Here is a 22,777-nt window from a genome sequence, read left to right as displayed (position 1 = left end):
GAGCAACCTGGGCTCTCATAACACCTGAGCAGTGCCAGAAACTCATCGACTCCATGCCACGCCGCATTAACGCAGTAATTGAGGCAAAAGGAGCTCCAACCAAGTATTGAGTATTGTACATGCTCATATTTTTCATTTTCATACTTTTCAGTTGGCCAACATTTCTAAAAATCCCTTTTTTGTATTAGCCTTAAGTAATATTCTAATTTTGTGACACACGGAATTTTGGATTTTCATTTGTTGCCACTTCAAATCATCAAAATTAAATGAAATAAACATTTGAATGCATCAGTCTGTGTGCAATGAATAAATATAATGTACAAGTTACACCTTTTGAATGCAATTACTGAAATAAATCAAGTTTTTCAAAATATTCTAATTTACTGGCTTTTACCTGTACCGGTATATACAATCGTGGTCAAAAGTGTACATACACTTGTAAAGAACATAATGTCAAGGCTGTCTTGAGTTTTCAATAATTTCTACAACTCTTATTTTTTGTGATAGACTGATTGGAGCACATACCGTATTTTTCTGACTATAAGTCGCAGTTTTTTTCATAGTTTGGCCGGGGGTGCGACTTATACTCAGGAGCGACTTATGTGTGAAATTATTAACAGATTAGCGTAAAATATCAAATAATATTATTGATCTCATTCACGTAAGAGACTAGACGTATAAGATTTCATGGGATTTAGCGATTAGGAGTGACAGATTGTTTGGTAAACGTATAGCATGTTCTATAGGTTATAGTTATTTGAATGACTCTTACCATAATATGTTACGTTAACATACCAGTTGATTATTTATGCCTCATATAACGTACACTTATTCAGCCTGTTGTTCACTATTCTTTATTTATTTTAAATTGCCTTTCAAATGTCTATTCTTGCTGTTGGCTTTTATCAAATACATTTCCCCCAAAAATGCAACTTATATGTGGTTTTTTTCCTTCTTTATTATGCATTTTCGGCCGGTACGACTTATACTCCGGAAAATACGGTACTTGTTGGTCACAAAAAAAATTCATGAAGTTTGGTTCTTTTATGAATTTATTATGGGTCTACTGAATTACCACAAAACTTTCCTCCAGAAGGTCTTATCTTTGTCCATGTGATGTCAGATGAAACAAAAACTGAGCTGTTTGGCCACAATACCCAGCAATATGTTTGGCGTAGAAAAGGTGAGGCCTTTAATCCCAGGAACACCGGGCCTACCGTCAAGCATGGTGGTGGTAGTATTATGCTCTTCCCTGGTTTGCTGCCAATGGAACTGGTGCTTTACAGAGAGTAAATGGGACAATGAACTGAAATCATCAGCCCGGAGGTTGGGTCTTGGGCGCAGTTGGGTGTTCCAACAGGACAATGACCCCAAACACACCTCAAAAGTGGTAAAGGAATGGCTCAATCAGCCTAGAATGAAGGTTTTAGAATGGCCTTCCCAAAGTCCTGACTTAACATGTGTGGATAATGCTGAAGAAACAAGTCCATGTCAGAAAACCAACACATTTAGCTGAACTGCACCAATTTTGTCAAGAGGAGTGGTCAAAAATACAAGCAGAATCTTGTTGATGGCTACCAAAAGCGCCTTATTGCAGGTAAACTTGCCAAGGGACATGTAAGCAAATATTAACATTGCTGTATGTATACTTTTGACCCTCACATTTTCAGTAGAGCCATAATAAATTCATAAAAGAAGCAAACTTCATGAATGTTTTTTTTGTGACCAACAAGTATGTGCTCCAATCACTCTATCACAAAAAAATAAAAGTTGTAGAAAAGACTGGAAACTCAAGACAGCCATGACATTATGTTCTTTACAAGTGTATGTACTAGGGCTGCAGCTAACGATTATTTTTCTATCGATTAATCTATAGATTATTTTTCCGATTAATCGGTTAATCTATAGATTATTTTTTTCGATTAATCTATAGATTATTTTTCCTTTTACCGATTATTTTTTTTATTTAAAATGAAGAGGAAAAAATAAATGTAGGCCAGTTTTTTCAAAAGGCATGGCTTTTATTTACAAAAAAAAAAGTATGGCCACTCAGTCAACATTGACAACAACATGACAAAATATTCTGTAACAATGTAAACATTTAAAACTTTTAACATTTAACAAAATTAAAAGTAGCTTATTTGCTTTTTAATGTGCAAATATAAAAGTAAACATCCAGTGCAAATCTTAATATTCTGGAATAGTATAAGCATTTAAAAAGTAAAAGTATTGCTTATTTTGCTTTAAAATGTGCAAAAATAAAGATAAACATCCAATACAAAAAAGTGCAAAACAGAAATATTCTGTAACAAGTGTAAACATTTCAACAAAAGTAAAAGTATTGCTTATTTGCTAAAATGTGCAAAAATAAAGCTAAACATCCAATACAAAAAAATGTACAGTGTAAACATTTCAACAAAAGTAAAAGTATTGCTTATTTTGCTTAATAACACAACAATGATAGTATGATTAAAGTGAAAGTTAATTGTTGGTTTGTACATAGTATATGTAACTGTTAATGTTGTAAAAGGTATTTGCACAACTAATTAACGTTAGCGTTTGTGACACGTCTTGTGCCGTGGGGTTCTTTCCGGACCGACAGACTGAACGCCAGACGGCTTTGCCAGGTTTACAATCTTTTAATTTTACACAAAGTCTTTTCTCTTCCAACTCTTTTCTCTTTCTTTCCTCGCTTTTCAGCTCCTCTTCCTCGCTCGCTCGTCGTCCCCTGTCTCTTGCGGCGTCGCTCCCGGCGCGCCCCGCCTCGCCGCTCGCTCGCCGCCGCCGCCGCCTCTCCACAGCGTTAAAGAGGAGCGCGTCTTTGTAAACACTGAACAGGCACGCCAAACGCGCCTCTCAGAGCAAACGGTGCTTTAGTTTATGAATTTACAACGCAGATACAAATGACACATTCATGTTTTTGTGTAATAATGACAACGTATACGCACGCGGACGATTGACTTGTTGATGGTGATGGCAAGAACGCTGTCGGGGGTTTTCTTTTCAAATGTTCGTTCATAGCCGTTGTGCTGCTATGATAGGCCATTTCCGCTCGACACAGTGTGCATACAACAACATTATTAGGCCGTTTATTGAAATACTCCGACACTTTTGACGACTTTTGGCGTGCTTTTTTCCCCTCGCTCGCATCGTCTGCTTTGCGCTCCGCCATGACAGTAGTGTGACGTAAATATGCGACGCGCCGACGCACAAAAACGGCGTCGACGTATTTACGTAACCGATGACGTCGACTAAGTCGACGCGTCGTTTCAGCCTTAGTATGTACACTTTTGACCACGACTGTGTATACACACACACACCTATACAGGACTGTCTCAGAAAATTAGAATATATGTAAAATTAGAATAAGTCCTTTATTTTCTGTAATGCAACTAAAAACATGAAAGTGTCATACATTCTGGATTCATTACACATCAACTGAAATATTGCAAGCCTTTTATTATTTTAATATTGCTGATTATGGCATACAGCTTAAGAAAACTCAAAAATCCCATCTCAAAAAATTAGAATATTTCCTCAGACCAAGTAAAAAATAAAGATTTATAACAGTAAAACAAAATCAAACATTTGAAAATGTCAATTCATGCACTCAGTACTTGGTTGGGAATCCTTTTGCACGGATTACTGCACCAATGCGGCGTGGCATGGAGGCAATCAGCCTGTGGCATTGCTGAGGTGTTATGGATGCCCAGGATGCTTCAATAGCGGCCTTTAGCTCATTTGCATTATTGGATCTGGTGTCTTTCAGCTTCTTCTTCACAATACCCCACAAATTCTCTATGGGGTTCAGGTCAGGGGAGTTGGCAGGCCAATCGAGGACAGTAATGCCATGGTCAGTACACCAGTTACTGGTGGTTTTGGCACTGCTGGATCATGCAGGGAAACGAAATCATCATCTCCATAGAGCTTTTCAGTACTGAGTGCATGAATTGACATTTTCAAATGTTTGATTTTGTTTTGCTGTTATAAATCTTTTTTTTTTTACTTGGTCTGAGGAAATATTCTAATTTTTTGAGATGGGATTTTTGAGTTTTCTTAAGCTGTATGCCATAATCAGCAATATTAAAATAATAAAAGGCTTGCAATATTTCAGTTGATGTGTAATGAATCCAGAATGTATGACATTTTTGTTTTTTTTAATTGCATTACAGAAAATAAAGAACTCTATCACAATATTCTAATTTTCTGAGACAGTCCTGTATATGTATATATACACACACACACATAGGACTCCATCAGCCGTCTTCACTTCAAATATAAAGTAGTGAATTTAAAATTTAAAAGTACATGGGTTCCATTTTTGTATTTTTATTGTTGTATGGAGTAAAGGAGCGCCTATTCCTGTGCATTGACAAGTGGCGTTGACGTGCATAGTACCTGAGTCCATGTTCGTACGGGGAGTTCTGTGATCTCTATGGTGTGTTTGTCTAGGACCGACACCTCTCCACTGACCAGGTATTGGTTGGGACCAAGTTCATGGATTGTCCCTTTGAAGTTCTTGTAGCTGGGGAGCTATCAGGAGACAAAAATACACCACAAATCAACAATACAATTAACATTTATCGTTACATCCATAAAAACGTTTTAGCAGACCGGTTACGTGAACGTATAGCCTGTTTTTGTTTTTTTTAACAAATATTGTATAGCAGTTACAATAGCAATTGTAGCGCACAGAGAGCGTCACAGGTTGTTAGGATGGTGAAGGCACCTGAGTGTTAACCTATCAGGTGTTCTAGCTGTCAGAAGAATTGTATATAAGTTATCACACAATTTGTTTGCTTGCAGTTCAGGTTGCCCTGCGTAAAGACCGGTTGCCCTGGTTACTATCCACTGGTGCTTACAAAGCTGTCTTTGATCTTATCCAAGTGTGCGATGGAATGCGCCGTAGAAGTGTCGGTTTTTTCAGATCTGGACAGCCACGGGAAGAGCCTTATCAGGACGCGAAATCTACGAGCAGAGAGGGGGCAAACCCGACACCGCTCCAAGCACCTTTTGTTTTAACTGCTTTTGACCCAGTGCAGCTGCTGCATAATGAGACCCCTACCCTTAGAAGCAGCTGCAGCTACGTAATCAGGGAATGCCCAAATAAATGGGGAGGCGTGGAACTTTTTCCTCAGAGCGTGGGGTGACACTGTATGAGGATGCAGGTCCATGCGCTCTCCTTATGAGCTAAATTTAATCCTGTCTGTTTGATTCCTTGCTTCTTGTCTTGTTTAACAGATAGTTCGGTGTTTTGAACCTGACACTAGGTTCTAGTGTCAGGTCCTACCAAAGGTGCTAACTAATCAGATTAGAGCAGCTTGTTCACCATTCTATCAGGTGTTCTAGCGTTCTACCAATAGCGCCAACTGATAAGATTAGAGCAGCTTGTTACAAGTGCACCAGAAAATTGCAAAGTAGATGACACAATTTTTGGTTTAGGCAACAGCACGGGACATAAAGATAAAAAGAAGAGACATTTGTTTTGACAATTTACCATTGGCAGGGCGTCTTGATGGCTGAGCAGCCGGCTGATGTTGTTGACAATCTCTCGGGGATCGTAGTTTGGAATCTTGCATGCCCAACCTGTTCCAATACCCTCCGCACCGTTTACAAGCACCATGGGAATAATAGGAATGTACCATTCAGGCTCCACCTTCTGATTGTCATCGTACAGGAACTTCAGCAGGTTGGAGTCTCCCCCGGGAAACAACAACTTGGAAAGTGGACTGGAGAGAGGAGGATCAAAATATTTCTATGAACAGGATTAATTACTCTTTTCATTCGAGTCACACAAACCATGACTGAAGCACAAATAAATGCATGGTTGTAGATTGCCAAAATAGTTGGCGTGCGACTGTACATGTACAGTACGGCAGCGCGATTATTCCCATTAATCAATTATAACCATCATGTATGACTAGACAATTGATCCCATTAATCAATTATAACCACACATGTAGGACTGGACAATTGATCCCATTAATCAATTATAACCACACATGTAGGACTGGACAATTGATCCCATTAATCAATTATAACCATCATGTAGGACTAGACAATTGATCCCATTAATCAATTATAACCATACATGTAGGACTAGACAATTGATCCCATTAATCAATTATAACCATACATGTAGGACTAGACAATTGATCCCATTAATCAATTATAACCATCATGTATGACTAGACAATTGATCCTATTAATCAATTATAACCATCATGTATGACTAGACAATTGATCCCATGAATCAATTATAACCATACTTGTAGGACTGGACAATTGATCCCATTAATCAATTATAACTAGAGATGGCTTTTTTGCCGATATCCGATATTGTCCAACTCTTAATTACCGATTCCGATATCAACCGATACCGATATATAGAGTCGTGGGATATTAATATATATATAATATTATGCCTAATTTTGTTGTGATGCCCCGCTGGATGCATTAAACAATGTAACAAGGTTTTCCAAAATAAATCAACTCAAGTTATGGAAAAAAATGCCAACATGGCACTGCCATATTTATTATTGAAGTCACAAAGTGCATTATTTTTTTTAACGTGCCTCAAAACAGCAGCTTGGAATTTGGGACATGCTCCCAAATTCCAAGCTGCTGTTTTGAGGCATGTTAAAAATGATGAGGTTGAGGTGGGCGGGGTTGGGGTGGGTTGGGGAGGGTGTATATTGTAGCGTCCCGGAAGAGTTAGTGCTGCAAGGGGTTCTGGGTATTTGTTCTGTTGTGTTACGGTGCAGATGTTCTCCCGAAATGTGTTTGTCGTTCTTGTTTGGAGTGGGTTCACAGTGTGGCGCATATTTGTAACAGTGTTAAAGTTGTTTATACGGCCACCCTCAGTGTGACCTGTATGGCTGTTGACCAAGTATGGAGGGCATTCACTTGTGTGTGTGAAAAGACGTAGATATTATGTGACTGGGCAGGCACGCAAAGGCAGTGCCTTTAAGGTTTATTGGCGCTCTGTACCGTATTTTCCGCACTATTAGCCGCACCTAAAAACCACAAATTTACTCAAAAGCTGACAGTGCGGCTTTTAACCCGGTGCGCTTTATATATGGATTAATATTACGATTCATTTTCATAAAGTTTCGATCTCGCAACTTCGGTAAACAGCCGCCATCTTTTTTCCCGGTAGAACAGGAAGCGCTTCTTCTTCTACGCAAGCAACCGCCAAGGTAAGCACCCGCCCCCATAGAACAGGAAGCGCTTCTTCTTCTACTGTAAGCAACCACCCGCCCGCGTAGAAGAAGAAAAAGCGCGCGGATATACCGTACGTTTCATTTCCTTTGTGTGTTTACATCTGTAAAGACCACAAAATGGCTCCTACTAAGCGTCAGGGATCCGGTTCATGAAAAGACGCAATCTCTCCATCCGCACACGGATTACTATTTCACAGCAACTGATATTCCTGTGAACCGCACTGTGGATACAACGGGAGCACGTACGGTGAATATTCGCACCACAGGGAATGAGAAGTCATCCTTCACTGTGGTTCTAGCTTGCCATGCTAATGGCCAGAAACTTCCACCCATGGTGATATTCAAAAGGAAGACCTTGCCAAAAGAGACCTTTCCAGCCGGCGTCATCATAAAAGCTAACTCGAAGGGATGGATGAAGAAAAGATGAGCGAGTGGTTAAGGTAAGTTTAAGTTTACGCGAAGAGGCCGGGTGGCTTTTTTCACGCAGCTCTGTCCATGTTGATATACGTATGTTTGTGATTGCACATTTGCGTACATTTTGGGAGTGAACAGAGTTGTTAGAACGCTGGTTTTTAATATATTATTAAAGTTTGACTGACCTATCTGACTGTTTTTTTGACATTCCTTTAGCGCAGTTAGATGCGGCTTACAACACCGGGCGGCTTATAGGTGGACAAAGTTTTGAAATATGCCGTTCATTGAAGGCGCGGCTTTTAACCCAGGGCGCCTTATGGTGCGGAAAATACGGTACTTCTCCCTACGTCCGTGTACACAGCGGCGTTTTAAAAAGTCATACATTTTACTTTTTGAAACCGATACCGATAATTTCCGATATTACATTTTAAAGCATTTAGCAGCCGATATTATCGGACATCTCTAACCCTGACAGTGCAAAATATGTGATATTGCACCAACAATCGTATGGATGCAATAGTTACTCAAGCATTTATCAGAAAGGTATGAGAAGGTATGGGAAGGCAGGGTGTTGACATCTATCTGAATGTGGTTCCCATACCTGCCAACTTTTGAAATCAGAAAAACCTAGTAGCCAGGGTCCAGGGGCCGCAGGCCCCGGTAGGTCCAGGACAAAGTCCTGGTGGGGGGTTCAGGCGGGCGAAGCCCCCCGACGCAAAATGATTATTAGCATTCAGACAGGTTAAAATGTTGCTAAAACCATCACTTTTCTATCAGTCACAGTGACTTTTCAAAACAAAAATATTACAGCAAAAATCATATGGGTTGATTGACATGTTTATTCTGTAAGCTAACTTCAATAGTTTGAAATTATTTTGACAGTTAATGCCAGTTATCCTGTCAACCTTTCACAAGACTTCAATTTGTTCATTGAAAGTATAAACAGTATAAACACTTTTTACAGTAAACAAATGGTAAAACAGTACTAAACAATTCCATTAAAAAAAAATTGGTGTCATTATTAACTTTCTGTCCAAGCTTGTATAATTTACTGCCTTGTTCAATTGTAAAAAATATTCTGTGCCTAAAATTCACATTTCTATCACAATTATCATACTGTAAACATGGTAAGCTAACTTCATTAAAATTAATAGTCCTGTCAATAGCATGGAATTACAATTCAAATGTAGTTTTTTTGTAAGCCTTTCAAAAGAATTCAAAATATGAAAAATTCATGAAAATTAATTAAAGCCATCAGACACTTGAAAAGTGGCACATCACATCTCTAATGTAATCATTTGAACTTTTCAACAGAAATAGCACTGCAAAAATATTAAGGACATACTTCTGTATTTTGGTAGTTATGCTGTCAACATTTAACAAGATTTCTTCAACTTGGACTTGAAAGCATAAATAGTATAAACACTTTTAACAGTATAACAGTACTAAACAATTCCAATAGATAACATTGGTGTCATTACCTTTTTGTGGCTAAAATCCAAATTTAGCAACGGCATTAGACTTGTGTTTTTTTGTCCCAACGTGGTCTTTTACATCGCTAATTCCTCCGTGTCCGATCGAAAAATCTTGTCTGCACAAGGTGCAATTCGCGTAGTTTTCACCCTTTTTGGAACGGATAATTATTCCCGGATAGGCTTTTGAATATTCTTCACGGAATGACTGCAGTTTTCTTTTCGGTTTAAGACTCGTTTGCGATTTTTCGCCTCGTGCTTGGCAGCGATGCTATAAATAGCCTCGCGCATGGCATTCGGAATGGCTCGATAGGAAGTTACAGGAAGCAGTGTCGATTGTCATTTTTGTTACGCGATTTCGTGAATAAAACTTAAAAAAAAAATTTTTTTTTAATTAATGAAAAACCGTATTTTTTATCACTGCAACCGTAACCCGGAATAGGTTGATGAAAACTGTACTAATTACGGGAAAACCGGAGTAGTTGGCAGGTATGGGTTCCATCTCATGTAAAAAATAAGCGCTGGTATGACATTCAACTTCCTTGAATCCTTGTTCTCTCATTGTGCCCAAAATGAAGCTGAAAAGCCAAGTAGGCACTACAGCGAGTGCAGCATATGGACTTTCCACATACATTGTGTATTTGCAACATCATTCCTGTTTACCTGAGCATAGTGAAGATATAACGAGGGCTGGCAGCATCTTTGCCTCCATTGATGCGAGTACCAAACTGGCCGAGTGGCTGCAGAATGTTCACATTGTTGCTGCCCACAAAGTTCTGAGCCAAGTTGACGATGGTCATCATGAGCGCTTGCTAAAAAAAGACAAACAGGAAGTGAGTCAAACAAATATTTGGACCAGTTGCAAAACACGGTTCCATAGCAACACTACAAAGCTCACACTCACACACCAATGATTCAAAATGACAATACTGGTTTTACACCGTACAGAAGAATGCATAATATTTACCAGAGGTGGAAGGTAATGGATTACAGTTACTTTAATAACTGTATTGACGGTGGGTATAGCATATAGGTGATGTTTTATCGATGAATAAAACTACTAATCATGTAGGGCAGTGGTCCCCAACCTTTTTTGCACCACGGACCGGTTTAATGTATGCATTATTTTCAGGGACCGGCTTTCCACTTGTGCCAGATAAATACAGCAAAAAAAAGTGCGTGAAAAATACAACTCACTGTAACGCTGAATTAATGGGAGCCCTGGGCCTGTTTCTTTGCAATGAGATCCCCTGCAGGTTACCATCAACCTGCTGGGGACTGCAGATGGAAATCAGCATTTGGCTACACTGCAAAAACTGAAATCTAAGTAAGATGAAATATCTCAAATAAGGGTGATATTTACTTATTTTCTGTCTGATAAGATAATTCTTCTCACTTAGCAGATTTTATGTTAGAGTGTTTTACTTGTTTTAAGTGTTTTGGTCCTGAATGATCTCAGTAAGATATTACAGCTTGTTGCTGAGATGTTATGACCTACAGTCAAGAAAATAAGTATTTGAACACCCTGCTATTTTGCAAGTTCTCCCACTTAGAAATCATGGAGGGGTCTGAAATGTTCATGGTAGGTGCATGTCCACTGTATGAGACATAACCTAAAAAGAAAAATCCGGAAATCACAATCTATGATTTTTTAACAATCTATTTGTGTGATACAGCTGAAAATAAGTATTTGAACACCAACATTAATATTTGGTAGAGTAGCCTTTGTTTGCAATTACAGAGGTCAAACGTTTCCTGTAGTTCTTCACCAGGTTTGCACAGACTGCAGGAGGGATTTTGGCCCACTCCTCCACACAGATCTTCTCTAGATCAGTCAGGTTTCTGGGCTGTCGCTGAGTAACACAGACTTTCATCTCCCTCCAAAGATTTTCAATTGGATTTAGGTCTGGAGACTGGCTAGGCCACTCCAGAACCTTGATATGGTTCTTACGAAGCCACTTCTTGGTTTTCCTGGCTGTGTGCTTTGGGTCATTGTCATGTTGGAAGATCCAGCCACGACTCATCTTCAATGATCTGACTGAGGGAAGGAGGTTTTTGGCCAAAATCTCACAATACATGGCTGCAGTCATCCTCTCCTTAATACAGTACAGTTGTCCTGTCCCATGAGCAGAAAAACACCCCCAAAGCATGATGCTACCACCCCCATGCTTCACAGTAGGGATGGTGTTCTTGGGATGGTACGCATCATTCTTCTTCCTCCAATCACGCATAGTGGAATTATGACCAAAAAGGTCAATTTTGGTCTCATCTGTCCACAAAACTTTCTCCCATGACTCCTCTGGATCATCTAAATGGTCATTGGCAAACTTAAGACGGGCCTTAACATGTGCTGGTTTAAGCAGGGGAACCTTCCGGGCCATGCATGATTTCAAAGCATGACGTCTTAGTGTATTACCAACAGTGACCATGGAAACAGTGGTCCCAGCTCTTTTCAGGTCATTGACCAAGTCCTGCCGTGTAGTCCTGGGCTGATTCCTCACCTTTCTTAGCATCATTGAGACCCCACCAGGTGATATCTTGCATGGGGCTCCACTCCCATTGAGATTGACCGTCATGTTTAGCTTCTTCCATTTTCTAATGATTGCTCCAACAGTGGATCTTTTTTCACCAAGCTGCTTGGCAATTTCTCCGTAGCCCTTTCCATCCTTGTGGAGTTGAACAATTTTGTCTCTGGTGTCTTTGGACAGCTCTTTGGTCTTAGCCATGCTGAATGTTTGGGTCTTACTGATTGTATGGGGTGGACAGGTGTCTTTATGCAGGTAACGACCTCACACGGGTGCATCTGATTCAGGATTATACAGTGGAGTGGAGGAGGACTTTTAAAGGCGGACTAACAGGTCTTTGAGGGTCAGAATTGTAGCTGATAGACAGGTGTTCAAATACTTATTTTCAGCTGTGTCACACGAATAAATTGTTAAAAAATCATAGATTGTGATTTCTGAATTTTTCTTTAGGTTATGTCTCATACAGTGGACATGCACCTACCGTGAAAATTTCAGACCCCTCCATGATTTCGAAGTGGGAGAACTTGCAAAATAGCAGGGTGTTCAAATACTTATTTTCTTGACTGTATATTGAGTAAAACATGCTTGAAACTAGAATATCAAGTGTTGCAAAGCTGTGTCATCAACACTCACAAGTATAAAACTGCTTTTTTAAAGTAATCATTTCTTATTTCACGCATGAAATAAAAAATCCTGACTTTGACACAATTGTGTCTCATAATTAAAACTTTGCTGTTTTATTTTCAATGAAACAATAGAACATACGTACTGATATAGTAGTACAGTTGGCACAGTACAGCAAACTGACAGTTAATATTTAAACATTTCAAACAATTTTGATTCATTTCATTCAGGTAAATTCTTCAAAATTACAATAAAAACATTTTTGGTTGGGGGCCGGGCTGTACAGTATATATATATATATATATATATATATATATATATATTTTTTTTTTTTTTAATATATATATATATATATATTTATTCCTTGCGCACTAATTGACTAAAAGAGCACGAAATGTAATGCCGGGCGCATATCATTAAGTCAAGATAATGGCACTAGCATTTACTTAATTTAAGAATATTTTTCAACATATTGAGAAAAAAGGTCTCATATTTGTTTTTTCTATCAAGAAAAGTGCACTTGTTAGTGAGAATATACTTATTTTAAGGTATTTTTGGGTTTATTGAGGTTAGCTAATTTTACTTGTTTTGGAAAGTCTTGACAAGCCAAATTTTCTTGTTCTATTGGCAGATAATTTTGCTTAGTTCAAATAAAATACCCCTAACTTTTGGATATTTTTTTCTTGTTTTTGAACACTGACTTTTTGCAGTGTACAGTCTGTCACATTTAGGGTATATTTTAATTGTCCATGCATGCTAAATGAATCTTGTTTGAAAACATGCCAACTTGGTCAGTGGCACCTCAGTTTTATAAGCAACACTTTTTGTAGGATTCAGTTTTTGACCAAACTTTTGTGCTCTGGTTATCCAACACCATCTTGGTTATCGTGCTGCCAAACATTGCACATAACTAACTAGTCCATTTTGCCCATGTGTTCAAATAAGAATCTACGAAGTGACTCACTTTTGTTGTGATGTTAATACACTGCACAAGTACAAGTGTGCGTGACTAATTACAAAACCTGCCTTATTGGCCCTCTATGACATCATCACTTCTTGACTCTCTAGTTCTTTGATAACTAACACTACAAGTCTCTGTACTTTTTTTCAAACGAGTGCTCATGCAAACTAATCCACAACGGGACCAAAGAAAGTTGCGAGTGCCAGCACTTTGATAAAGAAGGTGATAAGATGGATCACATCATGGAGAAGCTTGCTGAAAATGAAACATTTAATATGAGGGCCAGCATGGACGAGTTGAACAGATAAGCCATTGTAATGTCTGCTCGCGGAAAACAAACATCCTAATCTACGATTTGACTCCCTCGAATGGCCTTGACGCTGTAAACAACAGGGGCGGCGTGGCGAAGTTGGTAGAGTGGCCGTGTCAGCAATCGGAGGGTTGCTGGTTACTGGGGTTCAATCCCCACCTTCTACCATCCTAGTCAAGTCCGTTGTGTCCTTGGGCAAGACACTTCACCCTTGCTCCTGATGGGTGCTGGTTAGCGCCTTGCATGGCAGCTCCCGCCATCAGTGTGTGAATGTGTGTGTTAATGGGTGAATGTGGAAATACTGTCAAAGCGCTTTGAGTACCTTGAAGGTAGAAAAGCGCTATACAAGTATAACCCATTTATCATTTATAACAAGTTGTTCTGAAAACATCTCCGAGGACAGCTCAATGATAGACGCTTTTGACCTCCCTCCTTCCTCAACGACACCTGTAGTCGAACTTTTGCATGCATGCAGAACGGCCCCAGGCATATGAACACTACATCAACACACCCAAGACAATGGGCATATACACACACACACCTCTCCCCCACCCCACGCCTTCACCACCGCTTGTTTCCCCTCGGGGTGATGGACGACTGGCAGCGCTTCATAGCAGCAGTCGACCTCCAGGGCCCCAACTCCCCGCCCCTCTGTTGCGAGTTGTCGTGATTATATGTAACATGTTTATGTGTGCATGGCTTTGAGGTTTTTTCCCACTCCAGTCTGGGCCCCCTTAGGAGCCCAGTCTCGATTGTATTTTTTTACTCATCTTCCTCCCCAGCGTTTTACCTTTTTTCCTCATCTTTTACGGGGCGCCTTTGGCGACCCTTCGGCGTTCCTGTTCTGTAACCCTGTACACAGTTTGTCTAATCTTGAACGGGTTTGTGCTGAAAACATAGTTTTCTTGTACTTGTGCAATGACAATAAAGTCCTATCCTAAAACTCTTGAATTAAAAAAGAACTCACAGCAAAAATGCCTCCCATCCTTTTCTGTATCTCTACACACACGTCTTCGCCAACAAGAATGTTCAATAAAGTTACCGCTATTTACGGTCCAACTTTTTGACCCGCACTTTGAACCCAGCGCTTTATGCAATGCTGCAGCCAATTTATGGATATTTTTTCCATGTTCACAAGCCGATAATGCATTTAGCCTCGTCACACAAGCGCCTGTGTAAGAATTTCGATGTGTATAAACTGTGCCAGTTTGCATGTAACTTTCAAAAGTGCTAAATATAGAGGAATAACAGCGGCCACAGAGCAGTTTGAGGTTTGATAAATCAAATTGCAGCTGCTTAATGATTATATTTGCATCTCCTCCTCCCAGAGGTGGGTAGTAACGTGCTACATTTACTCCGTTACATCTACTTGAGTAACTTTTGGGATAAATTGTACTTCTAAGAGTAGTTTTAATGCAACATACTTTTACTTTTACTTGAGTATATTTATAGAGAAGAAACGCTACTTTTACTCCGCTACTTTTATCTACATTCAGCTCGCTACTAATTTTTATCGATCTGTTAATGCACGCTTTGTTTGTTTTGGTCTGTCATAGTGCCTGCGTTTCAACAAATACAGTCACTGGTGACGTTCACTCCGTTCCACCAATCAGATGCAGTCACTGGTGACGTTGGACCAATCAAACAGAGCCAGGGGTCACATGACCTGACTTAAACAAGTTGAAAAACTTATTCGGGTGTTACCATTTAGTGGTCAATTGTACGGAATATGTACTGTACTGTGCAATCTACTAATAAAAGTTTCAATCAATCAATCAAAAGTGTGAAGGAAAAAAGACCCTTTTTTATTTCAATCGTACATCCCGTCAAAAGCCTAAAGACTGACTGCACAGTTCCTGTCTTCACAATAAAAGTGCCGCTCCATCGCGCCTGCGCTTTCAAAACAAGAGTCTCCGTTTGTGATAAACCATCAAACTCATTCGTTAAAAGGACTCTATAGTAATATAAAGCGAATTTTTCTGGACATTATCATGCAAGAAAAGTTTATTTTTGGGACCGCGATCACCGCGTAATGATTTTTAAAGGTTGCATTACAAACATTTAACTGTCCCATGTGATCAGCCAGTGCGATTGGAAGTCCATGCTCAATTATTGCCTCCGTAAATAAAACTTCGGCATTTATCACATCCAAAGAATCTGTTTGGGCGACGAAAAACGTTGAAAGTTTTCCACTTGTATCGCTAGCAACGGCATTAGACTTGTGTTTTTTTGTCCCAACGTGGTCTTTTACATCGCTAATTCCTCCGTGTCCGATCGAAAAATCTTGTCTGCACAAGGTGCAATTCGCGTAGTTTTCACCCTTTTTTTTTTTTTTTAATTACGATAATGAAAAACCGTATTTTTTATCACTGCAACCGTAGGTTGATGAAAACCGTACGAATTACGGGAAAACCGGAGTAGTTGGCAGGTATGTATTAGGATCATTTAAGGGACACAGTCCTCCTTGCACGATTTTAATAGATCAGCTTTGCCTGCTATCAAGTTTGCTCGTGTTTTAATATACCCACACTTTTACTGCATCATACCGTAAGTGTTCTCAAGGGATAAAAAGTACCTTTGACTCTACTAACATTGACTTGAGTATATCAATGGACCTGCACTTGTGTTTGTAACTGAGTGACATGTAATTAGTAATTAAACATTAATAATAGCAAGGTAATTAGTATAAGTACGACACAGGTGCAGTCTTGGAAGTGAGTTGAAAGTGTCTCTTACCTCTCCGTGATGGTACGCAGACATCTCTGCTACTGAACCAGCCAGCTGTGCAACTTTCACCTCCCTCTTGTCGTTCCTCTTCAAGCAGGTGAAAAGCACTTTTCTCTGGCCGGGCTTTAGTCCTAAATATCGCAACGGGACATATTCACAATAGTGAATGAGAGTGTTGTGCTATTGCCTGCTTCATAAAGAAAATATCAGCAACATTTAGGGATGACTCAATGCCTTTAGAACGCAACCACAAGTCATTTGCTAATCACTGCTACATTCATGTGTAAGTAAATAAATAATACTCATGATATTATATTAGGTGAAAGAGTAATTGTATATAAGTAATCACACAACTTGTTTGCTGTGAGTTCAGGTTGCCCCGCGTGAAGACAAAAGCTGTCTTTGATCTTATCAAGCAAAAGGCAGACGGCTTGTAAACCACCACTGTGTGCGATGGAATGCGCTGTAGAGGTGTCGGTTTCTCATATCGTGGACAGCCACAGGGAGGACCTTATCATGACCCAAAATCTACGAGCAGAGAGGGGGCAAACCTGACACCACTCCAAGCACCTTTTTGTTTGAACTGTTTATGACCAAGTGCAGCTGATGTTTATGACCCATCCGCTTAGAGGCAGCTGCAGCTATGTAATCAGGAAATGCCCAAATAAAGGAGGAGGTGTGGAACTCCCTCCTCAGAGCGGTGGGGTGACACTGTAGAGTAGACCTGGGCAAATTAAGCCCCGGGGGCCACATGCGGCCCGTTAAGCTTTTCAATCTGGCCCGCCAGACATTACCAAATAATGTTTTTAGATCTTTAAGATGGAAAGTGTAGCCGCCATTATGATGTGCAGTGATGTTTTCAAATGACCGTAAGTCTTGAACTATACAAAGTATTTCAATGGTTGGAATCTGGCCTTTTGCATGATATACTAGTTACTACGGTAATCTAATTAGTTACTATGGTAATGTAAGTCACAGCAGCTCAGACGAGGCACCAAGCAGTGTGGGTGGGGAGCGTTTCCACAGAGTGTCAGCCTGAAACGCGGGTGTCAGGGACAGACGCGGAAGTAGATTTTTACAACAAAGTTCTAAAACTTAGTGATGTATCAGAAGTATCAGATTGTAGATGGGTTTATTTTACCCTTAGCGTTCATATTTCGTTGTGTTTGTTGCATTTTTGTTGCGTTTCGCTTGATTCTAAAATATGTGGATGGAGACGGGGTGTGACGTTCACATGTTGTCAATATTTAGTGTTTTATCGTTCATAATCCCATCCATCCATCCATCCATCTTCTTCCGCTTATCCGAGGTCGGGTCGCGGGGGCAGCAGCCTAAGCAGGGAAGCCCAGACTTCCCTCTCCCCAGCCACTTCGTCCAGCTCCTCCCGGGGGATCCCGAGGCGTTCCCAGGCCAGCCGGGAGACATAGTCTTCCCAACGTGTCCTGGGTCTTCCTCGTGGCCTCCTACCGGTCGGACGTGCCCTAAACACCTCCCTAGGGAGGCGCTCGGGTGGCATCCTGACCAGATGCCCGAACCACCTCATCTGGCTCCTCTCCATGTGGAGGAGCAGCGGCTTTACTTTGAGCTCCCCCCGGATGGCAGAGCTTCTCACCCTATCTCTAAGGGAGAGCCCCGCCACCCGGCGGAGGAAACTCATTTGGGCCGCTTGTACCCGTGATCTTGTCCTTTCGGTCATAACCCAAAGCTCATGACCATAGGTGAGGATGGGAACGTAGATCGACCGGTAAATTGAGAGCTTTGCCTTCCGGCTCAGCTCCTTCTTCACCACAACGGATCGATACAGCGTCCACATTACTGAAGACGCCGCACCGATCCGCCTGTCGATCTCACGATCGACTCTTCCCCCACTCGTGAACAAGACTCCGAGGTACTTGAACTCCTCCACTTGGGGCAAGATCTCCTCCCCAACCCGGAGATGGCACTCCACCCTTTTCCGGGCGAGAACCATGGACTCGGACTTGGAGGTGCTGATTCTCATCCCAGTCGCTTCACACTCAGCTGCGAACCGATCCAGTGAGAGCTGAAGATCCTGGCTAGATGAAGCCATCAGGACCACATCATCTGCAAAAAGCAGAGACCTAATCCTGCAGCCACCAAACCGAATCCCCTCAATGCCTTGACTGCGCCTAGAAATTCTGTCCATAAAAGTTATGAACAGAATCGGTGACAAAGGGCAGCCTTGGCGGAGTCCAACCCTCACCGGAAACGTGTCCGACTTACTACCGGCAATGCGAACCAAGCTCTGACACTGATCATACAGGGAGCGGACCGCCACAATCAGACAGTCCGAAACCCCATATTCTCTGAGCACTCCCCACAGGACTTCCCGAGGGACACGGTCGAATGCCTTCTCCAAGTCCACAAAGCACATGTAGACTGGTTGGGCAAACTCCCATGCACCCTCAAGGACCCTGCCCAGAGTATAGAGCTGGTCCACAGTTCCACGACCAGGACGAAAACCACACTGTTCATAATCCCACATTCTTTAATTTCATGTACATTCTGGGTGTCTCATTCAGTAAAAAAAAATTACCGGTAAATTCCATTCCGTTTTTTAAGGCGGTCTGTCATAACGTTTTTAGCATTCAATCAGACATTATTGTGAGGTTTTGTATTAGTGTTCCTAAAAATCAGATATATACTGGCCCCCAGACACATTTTTTTCCTCTAAATTTGGCCCCCCGAGTCAAAATAACTGCCCAGGCCTGCTGTAGAGGGTGCAGGTCCACATGCGCTCTCCTCATGAGTTAAATTGAATCCTGTCTCTGTTTGATTCCTTGCTTCTTGTCTTGTTTAATAGATAGTTCGATGTTTGAACCAGACATGAAACGTTTAAGAAGGTTAAGACAATTTGATTTAATTTTTAGTTTGAAAAGGATTTCAAATATCCTCTTTATATACAGTACATACATGTGTTTGTTCTTGCCTTACATAGAAATAGATCATACAACTAAATAGGGTTACATAGAAGTAGCTCATACAAACCATCAACCAGTGAAGGAATGGATCTCTCATTGTCAGAGTTGGAGAAGAGAATCAGCTCCTTGTTGATGAAGTCATTGTAGGACAGATGTCTGGCTTGCGTCCCGTACAGGTATTGCTGAAATGAAGACAAAACAATCAACAATGACGTGATAACAGCCACTGGTGTGCGATATTGGTATCAGATATCGGTCCAACATCAACAAAAAAATGTGCATAGGATTATGCATCAAAAAGGTCCGATATAAGCAGTACATTCCAGGCTAGGGTCCAGTAATTCTATCCAGCAATGTATACAGATCGCACATGATCACAACAGCAGTGTGCTAGCAGCAAGTGGTAGCAGCGGTGTCAGCCGTGTGGTGGCTTTTGTGGAAATCCCAAAAAGCCGTTGCAGCTGAGGGCAAAACGTTTTGGGACGGTCTTAAAAAAAGCAGTACGGTACATGCATTGGCGTTGGAATGTCCTGTGTGTTGGGGATGGCTGCATACTAATTTTCCACACTACACTATTAAGAGTGCAAGTAGTCAACCTAAAAGCGGACAAAAAGGTAAGGTATGAGCAAGTAGTCTGTCTAAAAGAGGGAAAAAAGTTGAGGTATGAGGAAAAAGTCTGCCTCAAAGTGGACAATAAGGTGAGGTATTAACTAGATCCACTCGACATCCATTGCACCGGTCACCCAGGGTGGGGTCCCCACTACTGCGGTCCCCTCCAAGGTTTCTCATTGTATCCCATTGGGTTGACTTTTTTCTTGCCCTGATGTGGGATCTAAACCGAGGATGTCGTTGTGGCTTGTGCAGCCCTTTGAGACACTTGTGATTAAGGGCTATATAAATAAACTTTGATTGATTGATTGATTAATTGATGTATGAGGAAGTAGTCTGCCTCAAAGCGGACAAAAAGGTAAGGTATGAGCAAGTAATCTGTCTAAAAGAGGGGAAAAATGTGAGGTATGAGGAAAAAGTCTGGCTCAAAGTGGAATAAAAGGTGCGTTATGAGGAAGTAGTCTGCCTAAAAGCGGACAAAAAAGTGAGTTATGAGGAAGTAGTCTGCCTCAAAGTGGACAACAAGGTGAGGTGTGAGGAAGTAGTCTGCCTCAAAGTGGACAAAAAAGTGAGTTACGAGGAAGTAGTCTGCCTCAGAGTGGACACAAAGGTGAGGTATGAGGAAGTAGTCTGCCTCAAAGTGGACAAAAAAAGTGAGTTACGAGGAAGTAGTCTGCCTCAGAGTGGACAAAAAGGTGAGGTGTGAGGAAGTAGTCTGCCTCAAAGTGGACAAAAACGTGAGGTATAAGGGAGTAGTCTGCCTCAGAGCGGTCAAAAAGGTGAGTTATGAGGAAGTAGTCTGCCTCAAAGTTAACAAAAAAGTGAGTTATGAGGAAGTAGTCTGCCTCAAAGTGGACAAAAGGGTGAGGTGTGAGGAATTAGTCTGCCTAAAAGTGGACAAAAAGGTGAGGTGTGAGGAAGTAGTTTGCCTCAAAGTTGACAAAAAGGTGAGGTATGAGGAAGTAGTCTGCCTCAAAGTGGACAAAAAGCTGAGGTATGAGGAAGTAGTTTGCCTCAAAGTGGACAAAAAAGTGAGTTATGAGGAAGTAGTCTGCCTTAAAGTGGACAAAAACGTGAGTTATGAGGAAGTAGTCTGCCTCAAAGTGGACAAAAACGTGAGGTATAAGGGAGTAGTCTGCCTCAAAGTGGACAAAAATGTGAGGTATAAGGAAGTAGTCTGCCTCAGAGCGGTCAAAAAGGTGAGTTATGAGGAAGTAGTCTGCCTCAAAGTGGACAAAGAGGTAAGGTATGAGCAAGTAGTCTGTCTAAAAGAGGGAAAAAATGTGAGGTATGAGGAAAAAGTCTGGTTCAAAGTGGAATAAAAGGTGCGTTATGAGGAAGTAGTCTGCCTAAAAGCGGACAAAAAAGTGAGTTATGAGAAAGTAGTCTGCTCATAGTTGACAAAAAAGTGAGTTATGAGGAAGTAGTCTGCCTTAAAGTAGACAAAAAGGTGAGGTATGAGGAAGTAGTCTGCCTCAAAGTGGACAAAAAGCTGAGGTATGAGGAAGTAGTCTGCCTCAAAGTGGACACAAAAGTGAGTTATGAGGAAGTAGTCTGCCTCAAAGTTAACAAAAAAGTGAGTTATGAGGAAGTAGTCTGCCTCAAAGTGGACAAAAGGGTGAGGTATGAGGAAGTAGTCTGCCTCAAAGTGGACAAAAAAGTGAGTTATGAGGAAGTAGTCTGCCTTAAAGTGGACAAAAAGGTGAGTTATGAGGAAGTAGTCTGCCTCAAAGTTAACAAAAAAGTGAGTTATGAGGAAGTAGTCTGCCTCAAAGTGGACAAAAAAAGTGAGTTACGAGGAAGTAGTCTGCCTCAGAGTGGACAAAAAGGTGAGGTATGAGGAAGTAGTCTGCCTCAAAGTGGACAAAAAGGTGAGGTATGAGGAAGTAGTCTGCCTAAAAGTGGACAAAAAGCTGAGGTATGAGGAAGTAGTCTGCCTAAAAGTGGACAAAAATGTGAGGTATAAGGAAGTAGTCTGCCTCAGAGCGGTCAAAAAGGTGAGTTATGAGGAAGTAGTCTGCCTCAAAGTGGACAAAGAGGTAAGGTATGAGCAAGTAGTCTGTCTAAAAGAGGGAAAAAATGTGAGGTATGAGGAAAAAGTCTGGTTCAAAGTGGAATAAAAGGTGCGTTATGAGGAAGTAGTCTGCCTAAAAGCGGACAAAAAAGTGAGTTATGAGAAAGTAGTCTGCTCATAGTTGACAAAAAAGTGAGTTATGAGGAAGTAGTCTGCCTTAAAGTAGACAAAAAGGTGAGGTATGAGGAAGTAGTCTGCCTCAAAGTGGACAAAAAGCTGAGGTATGAGGAAGTAGTCTGCCTCAAAGTGGACACAAAAGTGAGTTATGAGGAAGTAGTCTGCCTCAAAGTTAACAAAAAAGTGAGTTATGAGGAAGTAGTCTGCCTCAAAGTGGACAAAAGGGTGAGGTATGAGGAAGTAGTCTGCCTCAAAGTGGACAAAAAAGTGAGTTATGAGGAAGTAGTCTGCCTTAAAGTGGACAAAAAGGTGAGTTATGAGGAAGTAGTCTGCCTCAAAGTTAACAAAAAAGTGAGTTATGAGGAAGTAGTCTGCCTCAAAGTGGACAAAAAAGTGAGTTACGAGGAAGTAGTCTGCCTCAGAGTGGACAAAAAGGTGAGGTATGAGGAAGTAGTCTGCCTCAAAGTGGACAAAAAGGTGAGGTATGAGGAAGTAGTCTGCCTAAAAGTGGACAAAAAGCTGAGGTATGAGGAAGTAGTCTGCCTAAAAGTGGACAAAAAGCTGAGGTATGAGGAAGTAGTCTGCCTCAAAGTGGACAAAAAAGTGAGTTATGAGGAAGAAGTCTGCCTCAAAGTGGACAAAAATGTGAGGTATAAGGAAGTAGTCTGCCTCAGAGCGGTCAAAAAGGTGAGTTATGAGGAAGTAGTCTGCCTCAAAGTGGACAAAAAGCTGAGGTATGAGGAAGTAGTCTGCCTCAAAGTTAACAAAAAAGTGAGTTATGA

General features: G+C 41.0%; 1 protein-coding gene across 1 annotated transcript in view; it reads right to left on the bottom strand.

Moving 5' to 3' along the window:
* top2b (DNA topoisomerase II beta) overlaps window positions 1–22,777 on the bottom strand; it is a 124,187-nt gene that overhangs the window by 40,711 nt on the left and 60,699 nt on the right. Inside the window, exons 18-22 of the mRNA XM_061982366.2 lie at window positions 19,263–19,377; window positions 16,266–16,387; window positions 9,773–9,921; window positions 5,498–5,729; window positions 4,399–4,533 (exon numbers count right to left, since the gene is read on the bottom strand). Of these exons, the coding sequence (XP_061838350.1) occupies window positions 4,399–4,533; window positions 5,498–5,729; window positions 9,773–9,921; window positions 16,266–16,387; window positions 19,263–19,377 (753 nt within the window). The remainder of the gene's footprint in view (window positions 1–4,398; window positions 4,534–5,497; window positions 5,730–9,772; window positions 9,922–16,265; window positions 16,388–19,262; window positions 19,378–22,777) is intronic.

The sequence above is a fragment of the Nerophis lumbriciformis genome, linkage group LG21 (genome assembly GCF_033978685.3).
Source record: "Nerophis lumbriciformis linkage group LG21, RoL_Nlum_v2.1, whole genome shotgun sequence".
Classification (NCBI taxonomy): domain Eukaryota; kingdom Metazoa; phylum Chordata; class Actinopteri; order Syngnathiformes; family Syngnathidae; genus Nerophis; species Nerophis lumbriciformis.
This window is presented reverse-complemented; position numbering and strand designations above follow the sequence as displayed.